Genomic DNA, 23151 nt, shown 5'->3' on the forward strand with positions numbered 1-23151 from the left:
AGTGATGATTGCAGAGGGAGGTACAAACCTTGGGGTCTACATAGCTGAAGTCACACTTGTCAGTAGTAAGACAAAGGGAATCAGGGATACAGGAGAGACCAGAGCTAGAGGAACACAGAAGCCTCATTGGCCCGTGAAGGTGGTGGAGGCAAGGACCTTGTCAAAAGCTTTACTGCATCCATTTAAAGCACATTACTTCATCACTTTAAAGTTAGTCAGCAGGATTGTTGGTACCAAGTTTATGGTAAATCAAGGAGGGTGACAAGGTTACCAATTGTAAGGGTGGAGAATGTCAACAACCGCACAATTTTGTAATGAGATCAAAAGGAGCAATTCTGCTCTTCTTAGCTTCATGAATCATTCAAGTAAGTGATATTCTTTGGTGGCAGCCTTAAAGAATATTGGTTTAGCTATTTTAAAGCAAAGGAAACTGACTGCAGAATGCCTGCGACATGCTGTGTGTGACAGTTTCCCAAAAGACCTAAAATAAACATCGGACTAGCCACTTGATAGGCAATGGGTCTAAACTTAGCTTCAGAAGGGTACTGTGAATCACCTCAGGATACTCTAATCAATCAGATATATGGCTCTCTCAGCGCCATGCTGCATGCCATATTAAACACTTCAATAGAGGGAAATGGACAGTCGCTGTTTTGGGTCAAGGCCTTTCATCTGGAGAGACCTTGACATCAATCAGCCCATTTCTCACTTACTCCTTTTTAAAAAAAAGTCCAGATGAAGGGTTTCGACCTGAAACATAAACAGTCCATTTCCCTCCATAGATGCTACCTGACCTTTGAGTTCATCCAGAGCTTTTTATATTGCTCCAGATTCTGGGCATCTGCAGGTGTGGTGTGTGTGTCTCTTAAACTCTCCAATGTCAGACCCTCTTCTAAAAAATGGCAGATGCAAGATCGGCATTATGAACAATGTATTTTTCTTAATTTGACAAGAGTTATGGTAAAATATAATCCAAAGATTTTAGAATAGTTTAGGTCCAGCCTAACTTGAGGTATTTTACTTTGCATTTCATTGTCCAGTTCATGTCCACAGACTTTGTATGACAAGATGTGCATTTTTTTTTCCAGTTGTACAAATGGAAATGAGCGAGAGAGACGTTGTGTTCCTTATTGATGGATCAGACAATATTGGAAATGCTAATTTACCTCATGTCCGTGATTTTATCATAAGAATAATTCAGCATCTGGCCATTGGACGTAACAAGGTGCGAGTGGGTCTGGCACAGTACGGCGATGACACAGAAGCTGAGTTCTACTTAAACACTTACTCATCAGAAGCTGAACTTCTGTCTCATGTCAAAAGCCTCAGTCTGAGAGGTGGGGCAACGGCCAACACTGGCTCTGCGCTGGACTTTGCCATTAAATACTATTTTACTAGTTCTGCGGGAAGTCGAATAAAGGAGAATGTTCCCCAGTTTTTGCTGCTCATCACTGGTGGAAGGTCCAGCGATGATGTGGATGAGGCAGCAGATGCGCTGAAGCGAGCCGCTGTCATGACCTTCGCTATCGGTGTTAAGAATGCAGACCCAGCCCAGTTGGAAGAGATGGCAATTGATCCAAGTTTGATCTTCAACGTGAAGGAATTCCACTTTTTGCCAGATGTCCTGAATCAATTGATGATGCCACTGACAATGCTGAGTGTTCCAACAGTAATTGAAGAGCCGACAGATGTTGAAGAGGAAATGGTCACAACTTCAGAAGGTACCTGAATTGTTATTACTACCTTTTTTCAGAAATTACTACATTACCAGTGACACTAGTATCTTTGTAATAGACTATCCTTTCCCTGTCCAATATGTCAAAGCAGAGAAGTTATTATTGCTGGAGGAGCTCCTGTAGCATTGCTCATTACTGTGAGACAGGAGCACATGACCAACTCCTGAGCGAAAATCAGGCATCAAATGGTTTGCTTGGAGGAAGATCAGTTGAAATGGCCTGTTTCTGGGCTGGTATTTTACCAGACTCAAAAAGTGCACATGTATCACAAAGAGTGTACACCATAGCTATTGTGAACCCCCAAAAAACTTGCCATTCCATGCAATTGCTCTGTGTTATGCCCCTCAAAATCTACACATTTTTTAATGTCCATATTTCATCTCTCAATTTAGAAGTTAATTACATAATTTGTATTCAAATTCATGTTAAATTTTTGCAGCCAGGAAGAGAGATATTGTGTTCCTAATCGATGGCTCCTCTGGAATGGGGAGATCATTTCAAAAAGTCCGCGAATTTCTGAAGAAAGTAATCCAAGAGCTTGATATTGGACCTAACAAAGATCAAGTTGCTGTGGTACAATACAGTCTCAACTCAAAACTTGAATTTGGCCTCAGTGTTCATTCAACAAAAGATGATATTCTGAATGCAGTGGTAAAATTGAAACTGAAAAAGGGAAGAACCCTCAACACGGGTGCAGCCCTGGACTTCGTCACAAAGAACGTCTTCATCCCAGCGGCAGGCAGTAGAAGGGATGCTGGAGCCGCACAAATCCTGGTGCTCATCACTGCTGGGAAATCCAGGGACAATGTTGGGCCAGCAGCGGAGGGAGTGAGACAGGCTGGTATTGTGCCCATTGCTATCGGAGCCAACAGTGCAGACACATCGGAGCTGCAACAGATCGTGCATGAACCCAGCCTTGTTTTGAAATTGAGCAATTTCCAAGAATTGCCAACTATTGAAAAAGAACTGATATCCAAGGTTAAAACCATAGTTATTATTGAGGATGCAACTGCTGTAAATACTGAAGGTAAAATATCTTTGATCGAGCATGACTTTTCTATGTGCTAATTAGCTGGGTTGTTTCTAAATTCTTGAATTGTGTGATCACAGAATTATAGAATCATCAAAACTTCACATACAGAAGCAGGCAATTTGACTCATCGCAACAGTGTTGGCTCTTTGAAGGAATTACCATACTTAGTTTCACATCCTATTTTTTGTCTGCAATCCCTAAAGTCGCTCAGGCGCCTATCCGTCTTTTTTAAAGTTATTTATGAAATCTGCTTCCACCACCTTTCAGGTCAAATATTCCAGATCCTGACACTAAGAAGAAAATAATTCTCACCCTTTAGCCAATGATTTTAAACTTAGCTATTGGCACTCCTACCAGGGCAAATAAATTTTCTCCATCTAGTTATCAAAATCTCTCTGCATGTTGAAAACCTTAATTGGGTCATCCTCAATTTTCTCTGCTTCATGGAAAACAATCCCATCCTTTTCCCCCAAACTCTTCTAATAAATGAGATCTTCCATCTCTCATTATATCTTGTGAAACTTCCTTTGTAAGAGTACAAAAGGGACTTTATCTTTTTTGAAGTGTGGTGTTCAGAATTGGACTTGATATTCTCAATTAGGTTTAGGCAGCAACTTAAAAGGTTCTAAAAATGATATTTGTTTTTCTTTTACATTCTAATGTTCTGTTTATAAAGCCAAGTACACCAAAAGTTCATCCACTTTTCCTACCACTAATAAGGATTTATGTAAACATACATTTGTGTTTTCCTGCTGATTTGCAATGTTGAAGAGCAAGTCAACTACAGGGTACTCCCATAATACATCATTTCACACCACTCCCCATTGACTCCATCTGGGATGATTTTGTGCATTTCACCATATGGCCCAGATCATCCTGAAATCTATAATTATTCTCTGTCTTAGAATTGACTTTGCCAATAAACTACAAAAGGACAATAGACCCACCACTGCACCCCGTGGAACCAAACTTGCAAAACCCTCTCTAAAAACATCTATCATCTGCCTCCGATCATGGATACAATTTTATATGTATACTCCACCTTTCTTTTAATTCTCAGTTTCCTGCTTCTTCACAAACTTTGTATATATTTTTCAAATGCCTTCACAAACTCATTAACTATCACATACAACATTATGCTGACAATCTTCTGTTATCATATCAAAGAATTCCTAGTAGAGTCATACAGCATGGAAGCAGGCCATTTGGCCCAATGCATCCATGATGACCAGTGAGCACACTTTGTATTAAATCGCATCTCCCAGCACTTGGTTCATAGCCTTCTGTGCCTAGGCAATTCAAGTGCTCATCTCAGCACTTCTTAAGTGCTGACAGCGACCCAGCCACAAACACTTGTCAGTTCTCTCCTATATGTCCTATAAACTTCAAAGTCTCATTTAATACCAATTCCATATAACTGATAGGTTCCCTAATCTCACCATCTTTTCCTCTTACCCTTACAGGGACACCCTGACTCTGAACTATTACTATCTCGCCTTTAAATGCTTCTGACTTATCAAATGTTTTTTTTCCTCTAACAGCTGCACTTTCACCAGATCCTCCCCCAACTTAAGACACTAACGCTGGGACCATTTATATCATACCAAACAATGGTCAGTTCTCAAAAGGTTCCTATGCAGACACTTCCACTGCCTGTCCTTCCTCATTCCCTGTTACAAAGTTGAGTCCAGCCCCCCACCGTGTCGGGCTCTCTGCATACTGCTTTACAAACAAAAACTTATTGGATGCATTTTAAGAATTCCACCCCATCTAGAGCCCTTACACAAAGGTAATCCCAGTTGATATTGGGAAAGTTACTAGTACCCTGTTGTTTCTAACAACCTACTGTGATTTGTCTACATATCTGCTCTTCTAATTCCTGTTGTCTATTAGGGGGCCCATAGTATAACCCAAAGTAATTGCCTCTTTCTTATTTCTAGGTTCTACACATATGGCCTCATTGGCTGATTCCCTCCAGGATATCATTCCTGAGTACTGCCTTAATGGTATCACTGATCAGCAGTACAACACCCTGTGCTTTTTGTATCTTTAACAATTTCATGCTGCTCTCTTTGATTAACCTACACCTTCCCAAATATTTATGTTTCTAATGATAATGGTCTCAATATCTTTCCCATTACCAATGTCAGGCTGAGTGGCTTGAAGCTTCTCAGGTGTTCCCCTACCCATTTCCTCAATAGTATATAATATTACCGACCCTCTGTTCTTCCAGCACTACTTTTGTATCCAGTAAGGTTTGCAAAATGTGACAAATGGTTCCTTTTTTTTAAGCCTCTGCTTCTTTCAGAAACCTAGGATGTATCCCAAATGACTTCAACATTCATTATTATTAATTATTGTAATGTATTTTCTCTGTTAATTACTAATGTCAGTAATTCCCCTTGTCTCTTAAATGCAAAAGCACAGTGCAACAGCTATGTCTACTGCCTGGGCATTAAGATTCCTGTTGACTTTCTGAGGAATGCAACGTTTTTTAGGTTTCAATTTAATGTCTGCTAATCTTTGCCTCGTGTATAAACTTTTCAATTCCCTTCTGTATTTCCTAATTCTCTCTGGTTATTAACTGAATCTTGTTTCTTTCATTTGCCATAAGATATCTTCTTCTGATTTACCTAAAATTATGTTCTTTGCCATCCAGAACATATTATCTTTGAATGTTCTACCTTTCCCTTCAAAGCAATATGCCTCGTTTGTACTTTAATTATCTCTTCCCTGCATGATTTCCAGTACTGTATTACTGCATAACCCTGCCTTTGACTTTTTCCAGTCAATCTATGCTAGATCTCTTGTATCACTGAAATTAGCCCTTCCCTTGCTGAGCATCTTTACTTTCAATATTTTTTGTTCTCTTTCCATATTTGATCTAAATCGAATTATGTTAGTTGTAGTCTGAGCTCAGTCCGCAGAATTAGATTCAACACTGTTTTCTTCCCATTTAGACTGCCAATTGAGAAATTTATTCCTGTATGTACATCTGAGGCGCCTCTTCGATGTTTTCCCCCACTTAGCATTAGGGTAATTCATGTTGCCTAATATTGCCACACTATTTGTGTACAGCCCTTTGGAATTTCCCCCATCTCCTTCTCACTGTTCATGTTCAACAATAAAATCATAGCAACAGCTCCCCCTCTCTTCCTTATTTTTAAATTAAATGGATTAAGTTCTGGAACCATCCAGTATGTCCTTTCCATTCAGAACTGTAAAATCATCCTTGATTTCACAACATTTTTTTCCTTTAATACTTAATAACTAGGAATATTAACTTTCCTTTCCTGGAATTGTTAGGGGCATATCTCTGTGCAACCATGTCATTATCCCATTTAGCAAATTGTATCTGAACCCATCTGCCTTATTAGTTACCATATGGGCATCGATGTACTTTAGTCAATGCTAATTTTAGGAATATTTCTGATTCTATTGCTTACCTCACTCTCATCGGATCTCATTTATCTCTCTTTCTGCTTTCTTCTAATTCCCTTCCTTTTGCCAAAGTAGGTCCAATTCTCTGTGAATTACTCTCTCACCACAAACAGAGTCTGGTCTGATTGAACTAATTTCCTTGAGAATTGGTCCCAATGCCCCAAGAATCTGAAATTTTTCCCTCTTGCATTACTTCTCCATGGGCATAATTTTCTATCTCTGAGTGCTTTTGCACTGCTTCTGAAATGCTGTCTGGGTGATATTTTTTATTCCAGAAACAACTGTGGACAATCCAATTTATTTCACATCATGACAGAATTAAGAGGAATTAGCTGAATTTGGTGGATACTTTGCTGTTTGTCAAAGTGGCAAAGTGGAGATTTTGTACAATAAACTACCTTCTAATGAAAAAGCAGCTGTCCTACTGAACCCAGGTAGAGGTGAAAGTACCAGGAAGGCATATTGATAAGAAAGTGCCTGACACAATCAGTGCAACTGGCTAATTTGGCAAAGTTATCCAGGTAACAGTACAGATAATAAACACAAGTTACTTTCACACCTGGACTCAGGGAACTGAATGCTTAACTGATGTACCAGTGCAAGGCAGAACAGGTTATAATCACAGCTAAACCTCCAGGGAAGAATATACACTCTCTCTCTCTCTCACTTATAATGATTTAGGTATCTTAAAAGTATCACCACTTCTTTTTAAGTAGAAAGAACTTTATGTATATAGCTTTTCATTCATCTGCCAAACTACATCTCATATTTCGCTGCATTAAAATTAATTTGATAACTACCAAATCTCAAGCTTGGCTATGAACCAATAAAATCCTCCTCACTAGCTCCCTATTTTTAAGTCAGCTGAAAATTTTGATTTCATGCTTCTAATTCTCTGATCCACATTTGAGAAATGTAGGAGGCTAAAATGGATAACACAGGAAAATTGGTGCCAGGATCATAATGCATAATTAACCTGTTGCCATTTGTCCTAACCTAGAAGCACCCAGAAATTTATGCTGCCTCTTCATCATCCAGTGCTGTTTCTTGTCTGAACCTGATGCTGTTCACCAGTACAAGCTGGCTGGCACTGAGTGAAGCCATGGTGCATCTTTTACAGGAGATGTGGCTTATGGCTGGATCAAGCACTGGAAGCTTTCTAGAGATCTTAGTAGTCATGACAGAACTTCGCATAATCAGGTCCTCATATTTTCATTGCTGGAGACCTTGGTAAATAATGGAAAGGTAGAGAGAGATACTCTGCTCATAAGAGATCAGAAAACAATCCAGCCACACATTAAAGCAGGCCTGGGAGGAGAAAGCCGTCAAGGTAAACCACAGGAGTGCAGCCCTTATATTCTGGATGCAATGCTTCAAATACATCAATGATCTTTCAGATGCTTGGTTTAGTTTAGCAAATACATTTGCAAATATCATCTCCCACCACAAGCTGCATGCTATACATCCCCAACACTCATCTATCAATAACTTATTGGATTTAACATTTGCATATCCCACCACATGCTCATACACTTATTCACTACTTCAAGCCTCACACCTACATTTTACAGCTTGCACATACTGCCAGCTATTCAACCATGATAGGCATATTACCCAAACAAACTGTGTGACAGTCACATACACTTCTCTGTCCTTTGCATGACGAGTGGCACATGACCTGCACCGGTAGCAATGAATTGGGGGTGTGAGCGACTGTAGCATCTCACTCCACAGCACCTACTGGAACAGCCACAATGAAGTCCATGGCCAGCAGCGGGGCTGAAACCACTGAAGCTGACTGTGTTTTCTAACCTTAATCCTTCCACTGTTGTTTATCCATCAGCCTGTGACCTCTTCCAGTTCACTGACTGCAGATGGTGTAAGCTTGCACCTCTCACTGTCCTCACCATAACCCTACACACATCTTTCTCCTTTGAAGTAGCTAAGACCTCCCCACTCATCATGGTTTAGCAGCAAGAGTGATGATGAAGGCACACTGTCATTGAATCTGAGACTTACAGCTTCCAGTTCACTTTTTATACTTCAGCCCATAGAGGAGGGTTACTATATGTGGCAAGTCACCAGGCAGGGGCCTACCTGAACTGGTGAAATAGGAGTCACCTCCCCAGGGAGCAAGGTCATACACCAAAGGTTTCGCACGAGAACTTCAGTAAGCCTGCCTCTAAAGGTGGCTGCTGGGCTTGCCCAGTTAATGGTTGGTGCAGTTGCAGGCTTGTTGGAAGGTCTGTGGTTCAATGTTACAAAGCTTGGGGGGAGGGGGGTGCAGGGAGCCATCACCAGACTTGCAGTAGGTTTTGCATGGCACTGGGAAACTACTCCTTCCAGTATCAAAATGGTAGCTCGCTCCTTTTCAACACTTGTGGACCCAACCATAACATAGCATCTGAGGGCTGATGTCTCAGGTTGTATTTTAGCACAGACAGAATCCAGCCAACATCTGCATGCTGCATCCAAGCCAACATCTGGGGTCTAGCTAACGGGTTCAAAGGAGACTTTAGGATCTCAAGACTCTCCAATAATCAATCCCTCTGTCTCTAGTGGAATTAATGGACCGATGAGACGCTGCCCCTTGTGAGTGAAAATGGGTCCGCAGTATATGAATCTGCTGTTCTCTCAGAAATACAGCATTATTGGTTTTGCCATTGCCACTCCATCTGTTCCTTTACTCTTCAGTCGGCCGATAAAGAAAGGGTGCACTCCAAATCTAGTTACTTCTAGGATAACACCTGCTCAGGGTCACCCCTCAGGGATGTCTGCATCATCTCCACTGAAAGTCCCGCTGCGTGTTGAGCTGCTTGAGCGTTGTCCGAGCTGCGCTCATCCAGGCTCGTGGAAGGTATTCCACCACACTCCTGACTTGTACCTTGTAGATAGTGGAAAGGGGTGTCAGGAGTTGAGTCATTTACTGCAGAGTTCCAAGTCTCTGACCTGCTCTTGTAATCACAGTATTATGTGACTGGTCCAGTGGAATTTCTGGTCAATGATGATAGCAGGATGTTGATGCTGGGTGACTCAATGAGTGTAATGACACTATTAAAAGGTAGGTGGTCAGACTCACTATTGTTAGGGATGGTCACTCTTTGGCACTTCTGTGCCATAAATGTTACTCGCCACTTATTGCCCCCTACCTGTTTCTGGTCTTGCTGCATGCATGTGTGCACTGCTACATTTGCTGAGGAGTTGAGAATGGAAATCAACATTTTACAATCATTTGTGAGCATCCCTACCTCTGACCTAATGATGCAAGTAAGTTCATTAATTAATCAGCTAAATAAGATTGGGGCTAGGACAATGCCCTGAGAAATTCCCTCAAGCTGGTTTGATTAATCTCCAACAACCACAACCACCTTCTTTTGGGGGACCATAGGATTTTTATTCCCTTTATGCCCATTGACTTCAGTTGATCAACACCAGTCAAATGGATTTTATCTCACCTCTGGAATTCAACTTCCTTGGTCAATGTTCTGACCAAGGCTGTAATAAGGTCTGAAGCTGAGTGATCCTGGTGAATCCCAACGTGCACATTGGTCAGCAGGTCATTGATAAGTGCCATAGAGTGATAAGAGTCATATAGCACAGCTCATCTACGATGACCAAAGTGCCTTCCTGAGCAGTCTATTTGCCTACATTTAGCCCATATCCCTCTATCCTTTCCTATCCACAATCCTGTCCAAATGTATTTTAAACATCACCTCTACAGCTTCCGCTGACAGCTCTTTCCATACATCCACCTTTTTGTGAAAAACTTGCCTCTCAGGTCCTCTAAATCCTTCCCCTCTCTCCTTTAACCTATGTCCTCTAGTTTTAGACTCCCCCACCCTGGGAAAAAGACTGACCGTCCAGTTTATCTCTGCTCCTCATGATTTTATAAATCTCGTAAGGTCGCCCCTCAGCCTACTATGCTCCAGGAAACAGTCCCAGCCGATCCAGTCCCTTGATAACAGTGTCAACAACATCTTCCATCACTTTGCTGCTGATTGAAAGTAGACTGAAAGAGCAGTAATTATCCAGATTATATTTATCTTTCTTTCTGTGAAGGACATATCTGCACAATTTTCCATATTGCCAGATGGATATTAATGTTTGAGAGCAATGGAACCACAGAAAGGTTGCAGATGCTTTGTACACCAGGAGAGTGTATTTCATCATCTTCTTCCAGAGTAGAAGAGCAGGTAGATTCATCAAGGTTGCAGGCTTCCTGATGGTCTGGAGTGCTATTAATCACTCCATTTTTCAAGCACATTTCAATGCTGTTGACTCAATCTTGTATTATTTATTTCAATTTTCTTTTAATGTGAGGCAGACACATGGAAACTAATAGTTAAGAGTTCTATAGTTTCTAGAGTATATTTACGATCCTGTCCAATTTGTTATGCTTTAAGCATTAACGGCACTCTTGTGGTAGATATTTACCACTGGTAAAAGCAAATTTTCCTGAATGCATACAATTGTGTTCCATTTTATATGATCTGCTGTGGCTTACACTTTGTATTCTTTTCCAGTTTTGCCTGAGGAAGTGAACAAGAGAGATATTGTATTCCTTATTGATGGCTCAGACAACGTCGGGAGCACCAACTTATTTCTCGTGCATGAATTTATCAGCAATATAATCGAGAATCTTGATATTGGAAGTGACAGAGTAAGGGTAGGTCTGGCACAGTTCAGTCACAATACCAAAACGGAGTTCTACCTTAATACATACTCAACGAAAGCAGAAATTCTGAGTCACGTCAAAGGACTCAAACTGAAAGGGGGCCCCACACTTAATACTGGTGCTGCACTGGACTTTGTTTTAAGGAACCTCTTCACTGAAGATGCAGGAGGCAGAAAAGAGCACAGAGTTCCCCAGTTTCTTGTGCTGTTCACTGGTGGGAGATCAGTGGATGATATTAAACCATATGCAGATGCACTCAAGCGAGCTGCCATAGCAACATTTGCAGTTGGAGTCGGGAATGCCAGCCTTGTGCAGCTGAACGAAATTGCAACCAATCCCAATTTGGTCTTCAGTGTAAAGGAATTCCAAAATTTGCCAAATGTACAGGAACGGGTGATGACACCGTTGTCAACACTGAGTGCTCCCACTGTGACTATCAGAGAGTCAAGAGTCATTAATGAAGAAGCACTAATTCCTGGAGAAATAGAAGTTACCAGTGCTGAAGGTACACAAATGAGGTTTTACACTTTAATTATTACTGTATTACAAGATCACAGTGGCATTGTGGTTAAAGTTATAGATTTGCGCCCAGAGGTCTGAATCATTAATCCAGAGACATGGTTCGAATCCCAGCACAGAAGCTGGCAAGTTTCAAGTAATTAAAAATACAACAATAATGGTGATAATGGAATTGCTGGGTTGTGGCAAAAACCCTTCTGGTTCAGTAATGTCATTCAGAGAAAGAAATCTGTCATCTTTACCCAGTCTGGCTTATTTCTGACTGCAGTCCTAAAAATGTGGTTGACTCCATGCGGGACCAATTATGGATGGACAATAAATGCTACCATTGCCGCAATGCCCATATCCTGTTGATGTGTAACACAACATGAAATAATTAATTTCTTGTGCAGTTAGTTGGTAAATTAGTTCAGACAATTTCATACATCAATTAACCAAATTATTGCATTACATGTAAATAGCATGCATTATGCATGGATCATTTAAGTGATTTGAATATAGTTGCTACTTATCAGACAGCAGGACAAAATTATCTTTTATTTTGAACCACTGAGACTTGGAAATTCTTGGGGCAGTTTTAGTGGAAGTTCTTTGGTTATCAGTGTGAAGTGTGTTCAATGGTACCTGCATACATTCTGTTCCATCGACTTCAGTGTATGGAAATAGGTACCAATAGCAGGTGATAGTGTCACTTTTAGTGAGCATTAAAGGCCAAATATGAATTCCTCCTGATTCATTACTTTTGGAGGTCACCTCTTTCAGCCTCTTTCTGGCTGAATGGATTTGAGCCTGGCAAGGGACATCTGAAGATCTTTCCTTATTTTAAAATCCTAAATGATGCTACCACTAATTTTGGCCTACTCTGAACAAATAATTTTATGAACCGAACCCAACCTTCAGACTTAGCTACTTAAGTTTTACCTTCACACTGAGTATTCAGATGAATGTATCCATTGAAAAAAAGATACACAAACAAGCAAACAATATTAAAAATGTACTTTTGAAATTTTCTCACTCACTTCCATAATATGCAGCTTACAATGAAATGCTGTTGAGGTGCAATCAGGGATGAAAATGCCCACTAGACATTCAGGAATTGCTCAGAGAAAAGTATTACAGCCAGATTTTGGAAGAGAGTTGATAAATAAAGCAGGCTGGATAGCAATGGGCAATGCTGAAATTGATATATTTACATATTTCTTTTGTAACATTGTGACATGGTTTGCATTTTTAGTTAAATTTATGTATGTTCATCTTGTATTTGTTTACATCCTGCAGCCATGAGGCAAGATATTGTCTTCCTAATTGATGGCACCATTGGAATGGGGAAAGCATTTCCTCTCATCCGTCAATTTCTTATTAGAGTAATTCAGGAGCTTGACATTGGACCTGACAAAGATCAAGTTGCCGTGGTACAGTACAGCTCTGATGCAAAAACTGAATTTGCATTCAATACGTATGCAAGCAAGGATGAAGTTTTGGATGCGACAACGCAGATTAGACGTAAAACAGGAAGAGTCCTCAACACTGGCGCTGCACTAGAGTATGTCACAAGAAATATCTTTACCACATCTGCTGGCAGTAGACAAGATGCTGGAGCTAAGCAGATTCTGGTGCTTATTACTGCTGGGAGGTCCATGGATGATGTTAACTCAGCAGCAGACATAGTAAAGCAAGCTCATATTGTGCCCATTGCAATCGGAGCTAAGAATGTTGATCCATCAGAGCTACGGCGGATTGCATATTCCCCTGATTTTCTCATTGTATTAAAAACCTTTCACACTATACCAACTTTCCAACAACGGTTGATATCAATGCTGAAATCAATTTCAGTTTAACCATTTCAAGGTAAGGATTTTTAAACAAGGTGTGACCATTGATTAAAAGAACAAAGAATTCTTAAATCATCAGATAAGTAGAATATTAGTTGCAAACTTAATGAAAAGACACAATGATGCATGGTGAATTTCAGAAGGAAGGCTAATATGTAGCACAGGTGAAGAAGATTCAGTAGTACGACAGCTGGTAATTGGGTATTCTTAGGTTAAACAATAACCTTCAATAGTAACGTAGGCCAAGGTCCATAGTCCAAGACATAGGTAAGACTGAAGTGAGAAGCAAAGCTAACACAAAAAATATTCATTGCATAATTGAGGGAGGATGGAAATGCTTCTGCAGGGAACAGGAATTAAACTGTTGCAAAAATCTCTGCCCCTTGCTGAACTAAGGTTTGGATAGAGGTGGGTCTCAGTTTAACCATACAGAAAAAACAGGGAAGAGATTTTGTTTGAGAAAAATAATAACAAAATAATAACCTAAATGTTGTTAGACTTTTAGTTATACCAATTCAAAGCAGCCCCAATATATTTTTTAGTCATTATCATTTAGCAACATATGATGCAAGTGACAATTATATTCTGCCACTGCCAGTGGTTGCCATTTTATATTGATTATATTTTATCAAATCCTATAAAGGGTGTTCAGTTGACTGTTTCATTTTGAGAAATATATAACTGGGTGAATGTGTTACCCCCTTGGCCATTTACATTCAAAACAAAGTTTGCACGCAGCCATGCAAGTTGAGAAATCATTTGTGATTGGTGCTCAAGATGTCTAGAATCAGCACAATGCTGAATGTCTCTACCACAGAGTAACTGAACTGTTTGAGGTTAGTTCAATGTCGTTCAACATTTTTTTTTATTCTTCACGAGTTGTAGGTATGGCTGACATTGAGAGCATTTAGTGTTTTCTCAAGTGGCCTTGAAGGTGATTGTGAATTGCCTTCTTAAAGTGCTCCAGCTCATGTATTAAAGATGCTTTCAGTGTTGTTCAGCAGGAGCTTTAGTATTTTGACCCAGCACAGTTGATCGAACAGCGATTTATTTCCAAGTCAGGAAGGTGTTTAACTTGGAAGGGTGATAGTTCCATGTATCAACCTTTCTTGCCCTTCTGTGCAGTAGCAGGTTGTGGGTTTGTAATGTACTATCAAAGAAGCCTCGACATGGTGTTGTAATGTTGATGAGATGCTTTTGGTGCATCTTGGTGAAAAAATTGAGTCAGTTTGTTGATCTGACTGCACAAGATGCAAAACTTTGAAATGTTTATCATAGTCTGATGCAAAACTAAATTTGTTTTCACGAGGGACCCGGACTGATAATTGACGGAAAGCATGGGTGGAGGTGATGAAAGTTTGAATGGCCCATGATACAATACAAACATACACACACACACACACAAATTGGCATACTGATACACTCAGATACATATGGAGTTAAAGACAAATGTATGTGCACTTAGGCCTACAAATATGCACACACAAACGGACACACACAGAATCACATTCACACTGCATAGATGCACACATACAAGTAATAAGTCAGAATCACAGTTATACCGCATGCGAACAGGCCCTTCAGCCCAACTCTTCCATGCCAACCAAGTTGACTATTGAGTTAGTCCATTCATTTGGCCCATATCCCTCCAAAACCTTTCCTATCCATGTACCTGTCCAAATGTCTTTTAAACATAGTAATTATACCTGCCTCTACTACTACTTCCGGCAGCTCATTCCACATACTCACCATCCTCTTGTGTGAAGACGTTGATAGAATCACAGAGCAATTTAAAATAACTTAGGATACCAATTCCACAAACAAAATGTCTGTCTGGGAATGCTAGCTGTAGTTAAATTGGGTTTTAATCGGACACAAGGAAGGGAGCAGGGCCTCCAATGCAAAAAGCAGAAGCATTTCATTTCCATTTGTGCAGGGCCACAATGTTAGTGACAGGTTTCTAACTGGCCGTCAGCTCACAATGGTATGGAAAAATACACAAATCTGAAGTTATTATATTGTACTAGTTATCAGCTTAGCCTCTGTTTGCCCTATGTGGTGAACATCGCCTCCTTCAAGCCAGTCCCTTTGGTAGAATGCCTCCTCCACTTGAAGCCATGGGTATTCAAGGGGTAGCATGTTCTCTTGCAGATCCTTCAGCTGCTCATCATGGTCTTGTTCCAAACCAAGCCAGTATAAGCAGCACCCATGTTTATGTGACTGATAGGAACTCTATAATATTTAAAACCAAACATTACCAAGTTAGCTCCCATCGTGGATCCTTTGTCGGCAAAATACTGAACAAGTACCTTGCATCAGTATTCATTAAGGAGAAGGGCATGGAGGATAGTGAGATCAGTGTGGGGTATTGTAATATGCTAGGGCATTTTGAGATCAAGGAGATGGTGTTAGGTGTCTTGAAGACCATTAAGGGGGATAAATCCCCAGGGTCTGAGAGAGGCAAGGGAGGAGATTGCTGGGGCTTTGACTAAGATCTTTGTATCCCTTCTAGCTGCAGCCAAGGTCCCAGAGGACTGGAGAGTGGCCAATGTTGCTCCTTTGTTTAAGGGAAATAGAGATAATCCACAAAATTATAGGCTGGTGAGCCTCACATCAGTGGTAGGGAAGCTATTAGTGAGGATTCTTAAGGATAGGATTTACTCACATTTGGAAGAACATGGGCCAATTAGGGACAGTCAGCATGGCTTTGTGTGGGGCAGGTCATGCCTTGATTGAGGTTTTTGAGGAGGTGACCAAGGTGAATGATGACGGTAAGGCAGTGGATGTTATCTACATGGGCTTTAGTAAAGGTTTTGACAACGTCCATCATGGTAGATTGATCTGGAAGATTAAGATGCACGGGATTCATGGTGAATTGGTAGTTTGGATTCAGAATTGGCTTGTCCATGGAAGAACGAGGGTAGTGGTGGAAAGGTGTTATTCTGGCTGGAGGTCAGTGATCAGTGGTGTTCCATAGGGATTAGTGCTGGGACCTCTGTTTGTGATATTTAGATAGATAGATATGACTTGGACAAAAATTTAGATAGGTTGGTTAGTTAGTGACACAAAAATTGGTGGAGCTGCAGACAGTGAAGGAGGTCGTCAAAGGATTCAGCAGGATACAGTTGTGGACTGAGAAATGGCAGATGGAATTTAATCTGGGAAGTGTGAGGCATTGCACTTTGGGAGGTCAAATGTAAGGGGAAAGTATACAGTTAATGAACGACTCTTAACAGCATTAGTGGACAGAGAGATTTTGGAATCCAATTCCATACCTCCATGGAAGTGGCAATACAAGTAGATAGGGTGGTAAAGAAGGTGTATGGCATGCTTGCCTTCATGCTAGGGACATAGAGTACAAGAGTCAGGAAGTCCTGTTGCAGATGTATAAAATTTTGGGGTTATTAGGCCGCATTTGGAGTATTGCATGCAGTTCTGGTCACCCCATTACAGGAAGGATGTCAAGGCTTTGGAGACGGTTTAGAAAAAGTTTACCAGGATGCAAGATTAGAGGGTATGAGCTACAAGGAGAGGTTGGACAAACTTGGATTGTTTTCTCTGGAGCATTGGAGGCTGAGGGGAGACCTGATAGAAGTTTACAAAATTATGAGAGGCACAGATAGGGTTGACAGCCAGCATTTTTTTCCCCAGGGTAGAACTATAGAATACTAGAGGACATAGCTTTAAGGTCAGTGCGGGAAAGTTTAAAGAGGATGGGTGGGGCAAGTTTTTTCTTGTACACAGAGCTTGGAGGGTGCATGGAATGCGCTGCCAGGGGACGTGGTGGAAGCAAATACATTAGTGGCGTTCAAAAGCCTTTTAGATAGACACATGAATATACAGGGAAGGGAGGGATATGGATCATGTGCAGGCAGAATGGATGAGTTTAATTTGTCGTCATGCTTGGCACAGACATTGTGGGTTGAAGGGCCTGTTCCTGTGCTGTACCGTTGTATGTTAAAGTTTTTCACAGGGCTATTCAAAAAAAAAGCAGCAGTGAGGCCACTTTACCACCTGACTGATTTTCTTGATAATCCTTCAGTCTTCATTACTGCTGTGCTCTTGCCTTCCAGAAAGCTTTGGAAACTGACATACCCACAATCAAAGTGTTATTATATCTGATCCATCTTAGTGACTAACATATTAAGATTGCCAACTCATCTCTCTTGAAGCAGTAGTTCACAAATGACCTGGCATACCTAGGTTAAATGCAGAACTGATGGGACCTGACACGCTGCCACTTGCAGTACTTAAACCCTGCCTGCTTCCAAACCCAAGCACTGCAATAAATTAAAATTCAGCCTTCTTCCTTTATGGCAGAAAGCTGGTATTTGTATCTCAAGTGACTTCTGATTCAGTTCCACGGTATAATTTGTTATCCTGGCAGGAGTCACCAATTCTTTATCTTTAAGGAAAAATATGCCAAAGCTTCAGGGGATATGGTAATCACCAGAGAACATGTGGCCCATTTATTATGGCTCCTTGCAGAGCTGTCAAGGGCAAAACTGAGTCATAAGAAATTCCTATTTTTTTCCTAAATCTGGAAAACTAGGAAAGGAATGCACTTCACCAGCAATAAATCCTAGGTCTTATGTAATGTTGCATACATGTTGAACATAAAAGCTTTTGTCAAATTCAGTATTGAGAATAACTTATTATAATAACTGCTAATATTCCTGTTCTAAATGGCTCAAAACCAATTATGGAATACCTTTATTTACTGGATTAATAAGGGAGCAGTGCTCTAATTTAAAATTGAAGTTGCCTAAATTTTTCCCTATGAATTTGACTCTCCAGAAATCAATTAATATTTTGATTTTTAATCAACTTAATCTTTAATAACTTTTTACAGCCTCAAACATAATGATCCTATTAAAATATTATCACACTCTCAGGACTGTGATAAAGTATTGCAGCTTAGGGGCTTACCATTTCTAACTAGCGGATCTCTCTTGCTCCATCCAGTAACAATTCCCCAATGGACTTAATTATGTAAAATGAAAAACTGCATCCATCAAACAAAAGCAGACTAGTCATGCGAGTTGCCAGACCAATGATACCCTTCACAAATATGCACGTTGCCTGTAATTAAAATCAAAGAAAACCTACTCTGCTTTAGATTAGAACCATTTTATATAGAACATAGAACAGTACAGCACAAGAACAGGCCCTTCAGCCCACAATGTCTGAGCTGATGATGATGCCAATTTAAACTAATCCATCTTCCTGCACCTCTTTAAATGCCCCTTAAACATTGCTTTCATATTTGCTTCCATCTCCTTCCCTGATAGTGCAATCCAAGCACCTACCATTCTCTGTACAAGAAAACTTGCCTTGTAAATCTCCTTCAAACTTACCTCCTCTCACCTTAAACCTATGCCCTTTAGTAGTTGACATTTATACCCCAGGAAAAAGACTATCTACCTCTCTATCTATGCCTCTCACAATTCTATATACTTTTTCAGGTCACCCTTCAGCCTCCGACGGTCCAGAGAAAACAATACAAGTTTGTCCAACCTCTCCTTATGGCAAATACTCTGGTCCAGGTAACATCCTGGTGAATTTCTTCCGCACACTCTCTAAAGCCACCACGTCCTTCCTGTAAAGTGGCGACCAGAACTGTGCACAATACTCCAAATGTGGCCTAACCAAAGTCTTATACAGCTGCAACACAACTTGACAAATTTTATACTCAGTGCCCTGACCAATGAAGAAAAGTATGCTGTCTGCCTTCTTTACCACCTTATCTACTTATGTTGCCACTTTCAGGGAGCTATGGATTTGCACCCCAAGATACCTCCTGATATCAATGATCCCAAGGGTCCTGCCATTTACTGTACACTTTCCTCTTCCATTTGACCTCCCAAAGTGCAACACCTCACACTTGTTCGGATTAAATTCCATCTGCCACTTCTCTTCCATATTTCCAGCTGATCTATACCTTGCTTTATCCTTTGACAACCTTCCTCACACTCCACAACTCTGTCAATTATTTTTGTCATCTGCAAACTTAATAATCAGCCTATTTGCATTTTTGTCCAAATCATTTATATATATGACAGAGGTCCCAGCACTGACACTCGCGGAACACCACTGGTCAGACCTCTGGACAGAATAACATCCCTCCACCACTGTCCTCTTTCTTCTATGGGCCGAGCCAATTCTGAAACCAATCTACCAAGACACCGTGGACCCTATTGACTTGACCTTCTGGATCAGCATATCGGGAGAAACATAGTTGAAAGCTTTACTAAAGTCCACATTTACAACATCCATTGCACCACCCTCACTAAATCACCTTCGTCACCTCCTCAAAAAAAATTCAATCCAGTTTGAGAGACGGGATCTCCACCAAACAAAGCCATGCTGACTATCCCTAATAATCCCATGCTCTTCCAGATGCGAGCGAATCCTATCCCTGAAAACCTTCTCTAATAATTTCCCTCTTTGAAAACTCTTGAGTTTTTAATCTTTCTAAATAGACTGCTTAATCTTAAGAGCTGGAATCTTGACAAGGGTGGAGAGGGGAAATTTTAAGACTGAGCATGATAGTGTATTCACTGAATGTCCGTAGCCTGGTTCAATTGTCCGGCAGTGTTCTAGATTACCTGTGGGAGAACCTTTTATTAGGCAAGGGGGAATCAATATCAATTAGATTTTTGCATTTGCTCTTTTTCTGACAGTTGTTCTGTCCTTGTACGTGGAACCCCTTCACAGAAGGATCATAAAAGGCTCTTGCAACCCTGATTAAGGCAATAAAAGATAGCAGGGATGGGGTGAGAGCAGGCAGGGGCTCAGAAGGTGTGTGTGGAATTAGGGGACATCAAACAGAGCAGCCCCATCAACAGCTAAGAACTGTGGTTAAATGACTTGCTGTCTGTAGGGGTTTTTATACTGTTTCAGTGACTTTTTCTTTTCAACTCTTATCCATGGCTATCCAGCACTGGAATGAGTTTAACAGGCCTCTCCCTTTTCTTGAAAGGGCCTCAAGCAGTCTGAAGAGATTTATTCCTTGAAGTAGTTGATCATACTTAAATCATAGTACATTGCCAACTTTAAAGAATGAAGCTATAAAGTGAACCAGGACCTGAACCAAAATAACTCACGACTTTATAATGCATATAAAGAAAGTAAAGGCAAGTGTGTAAATTCAACTAATACCAATGGCAAGATGTGAAACAAAGAAGATTCACAAACTTTTAGGAAGATGAAAAGCTCATCTGGTAGGTTAACACTCCCTAACTGCCCTCGTAAACATCTCTCTCAGTCCCTTCCCCCTCCAGAATTGCACTTAACTGTCTCCATCCCACAAATTATTCATTCTCCCACTTTGTCTCTTATATTCAAATACAGTACTTTCTCTCAGGTAAAATAATTTCTGTTTAACAAGGTGGTCAAAGCAGAGTGAATGGTACTAGATTATACCTACAAAATGCCAGTATGAGCTCTATGGGCCAAATGGCTATCATAATGTTGTATCATCTTAATCCTCATACAGAATTTCAAGAGTGGAATTCTAGCCAATTTATTTTAAGATACTGTACACTGAAGCTTCTCTGCTTGGCTAGCTAGTGGATAGAGTAGTGAGGAGTGCTTAAATTAGAACTCCTAATTAGAATTTGGGGCTGTTGATCCAGAGACTTAAATTCAAATCCCATCATGGTAACTGGGGAATTTAAATTCAAGTAATTAGATAAATTCAGAATTAAAAGAACATTTAATCACTGCAACAGTAACCATGAAACTACTAGATTGTTATTAAAGATCTATCTGTCTCACTAATATCCCTTGGGGAAGGAAATCAGCTGTCCTTACCCAGTTCCGGGACAATTAGGGCTATGCAATAAATGTCAGTGTTGGTTGTGATATTTTCATCTTGTGAATAGATGTAAAATAATTCCAAATGAATGTTGGCCAAATGTTCAACATTGATCAGAAATCAGAAGGAGGCATGTGTCAGGTACAGTCAGGTGGGATCAAGTGAGTCCCTGGAAGAGTATAGGGGACGCAGGAGTACACTTAAGGAGGAAATCAGAAGAGCAAAAAGGGGGCATGAGAAAGCTTTCACAGAGAAGATAAAGGAGAATCCAAAGAGATTCTATGTTGCAAAACAGTGTAACAAGGGAGAGAATAGGGTCCTTCAAATATCAAAGTGACATCTATGTGTGGTGCTGCAGGAGATAGGCAAGGTCCTCGATGATCATTTCTCCTCTGTTGTTACCATGGAGAAAGACATGAAGACTTCAGAACTTGAGATAGTTGATGGGGATAGTCCGCATTACAGCGGAGGAAGTGCTAGATATCTTAAAATGTATGAAGGTAGATAAATCTCCAGGGCCTGATCAGCTATATCCAAGAACACTGTGGGAAGCTAGAGAAGAAATTACGGTAGCCCAGGCTTAGATATATGCATCATCGTTAGCCACGGGTGATGTGCCAGAGGAGTGGAGGGTGGCTAATGTTGTGTCTTTACTTAAGGAGGGCTGCAAAGAAAAACCTAGGAGCGATAGACCAGTAAGCCTAACATCTGTGGTAGGTAAGTTACTGGAGGGAATTCTGAGGGACAAGGTATATATGCATTTGGAAAGACGAGGGTTGATTAGAGATAGTCAGCACAGCTCTGTGCGTGGGGGGATTTAACTGAGTTTTTGGAGGTGACCAAGGAGGTTGATGAGGACAGGACAGTACACTTAGTCTATATGGACTTCAGTAAGGCCTTTGATAAGGTACCACTGGAGGCCTGTGACTAGTGGTGTGCCTCAGGGGTTGGTGCTAGGCCCATTGTTGTTTGTCATCTATGTCAATGATTTGGATAAGAATGTACAAGGCATGGTTAGTAGCTTACAGACGACATTAAAATAGGTGTTGTCGTAGACAGTGAAGATGACTATCATGAATTGCGGCAGGATTCTTCTCAGCTGGGCAAGTGGGCTGAGGAATGACAAATGGAGATTAATTCAGATAAATGTGAGGTGTTGCATTTTGGGAAGACAAATGAGGGTAGGACTTTCACAGTGAACTCTAGGGCCCTGGGCTGTGTTGTACAACAGAGGGAACTAGGAGTACAAGTACATGGTTTCCTGGAAGTGGTGTCACAGGTAGATGGGGTGGTGAAGGCAGCTTTTGGTACACTGGCCTTCACCAGTCAGGGCACTGAGTATATGAGTTGGGATGTTAAGTTGCAGTTGTACAAGACATTGGTGAGGCCATATTTGGAGTAATGTATTTGGTTTTAGTCACCCTGTTATAGAGAAGATGCAATTACGCTGGAAAGAGTGCAGAAAGGATTTATGAGGATGTTTCCAGGACTTGGAGGACTGAGTTATAGAGAGGCTGAGCAGACTAGGACTTTATTCGTTGGAGTGTAGGAGAATGAGGGGGTAATCTTATGGAGGTGTATAAAATCATGAGTAGCATAGATTGGGTGAATGCCCTCTAGTTCTTGATTCCCTTACCCAGGTTTAAGGTGAGAGGGGAGAGGTTTAATAGGGACCTGAGGGGCAACTTGTTCACCCAGAGGGTAGTGTGTGTATTTTATTTTATATATTACACACATACATCTGTCTATAATAGAATGAGCTGGCAGAGGAAGTAGTTGAGGCAGGTATATTCACAACGTTTAAAAGACATTTGGGTAGGTACCTGGATAGGAAGTGTTTAAGGGATGTGGGGCAATTGCAGGCAAACGAGACTACCTTTGATGGACATCGTGGTCGGTATGAACTGGTTGAGCCGAAGGGTCTGTTTCTGTGCTGTATGACTATGATAGATAAAACTTTTGCTTAAAAATCTTATGGTTATTTTTGATTACATTTACATCTCAAGATTGAGGTGGTATCAGTTGGTGTAAAGTTTAAATATTTGGGTCAATGCAGAATTAGTGTCTCTTTCATCTCAATTTTCTTGATGGGCTGG

General features: G+C 40.7%; 1 protein-coding gene across 2 annotated transcripts in view; it reads left to right on the forward strand.

Moving 5' to 3' along the window:
- LOC127578923 (collagen alpha-3(VI) chain-like) overlaps positions 1–23151 on the forward strand; it is an 86804-nt gene that overhangs the window by 62022 nt on the left and 1631 nt on the right. For both annotated transcript variants that reach the window (XM_052031502.1, XM_052031509.1), the window contains 4 exons: positions 1089–1721; positions 2176–2763; positions 10734–11390; positions 12683–13252. In XM_052031502.1, coding sequence (XP_051887462.1) covers positions 1089–1721; positions 2176–2763; positions 10734–11390; positions 12683–13242 — 2438 coding nt within the window. In that variant the 3' untranslated portion in view covers positions 13243–13252. The remainder of the gene's footprint in view (positions 1–1088; positions 1722–2175; positions 2764–10733; positions 11391–12682; positions 13253–23151) is intronic.

Source organism: Pristis pectinata, chromosome 1 (genome assembly GCF_009764475.1).
Source record: "Pristis pectinata isolate sPriPec2 chromosome 1, sPriPec2.1.pri, whole genome shotgun sequence".
Classification (NCBI taxonomy): domain Eukaryota; kingdom Metazoa; phylum Chordata; class Chondrichthyes; order Rhinopristiformes; family Pristidae; genus Pristis; species Pristis pectinata.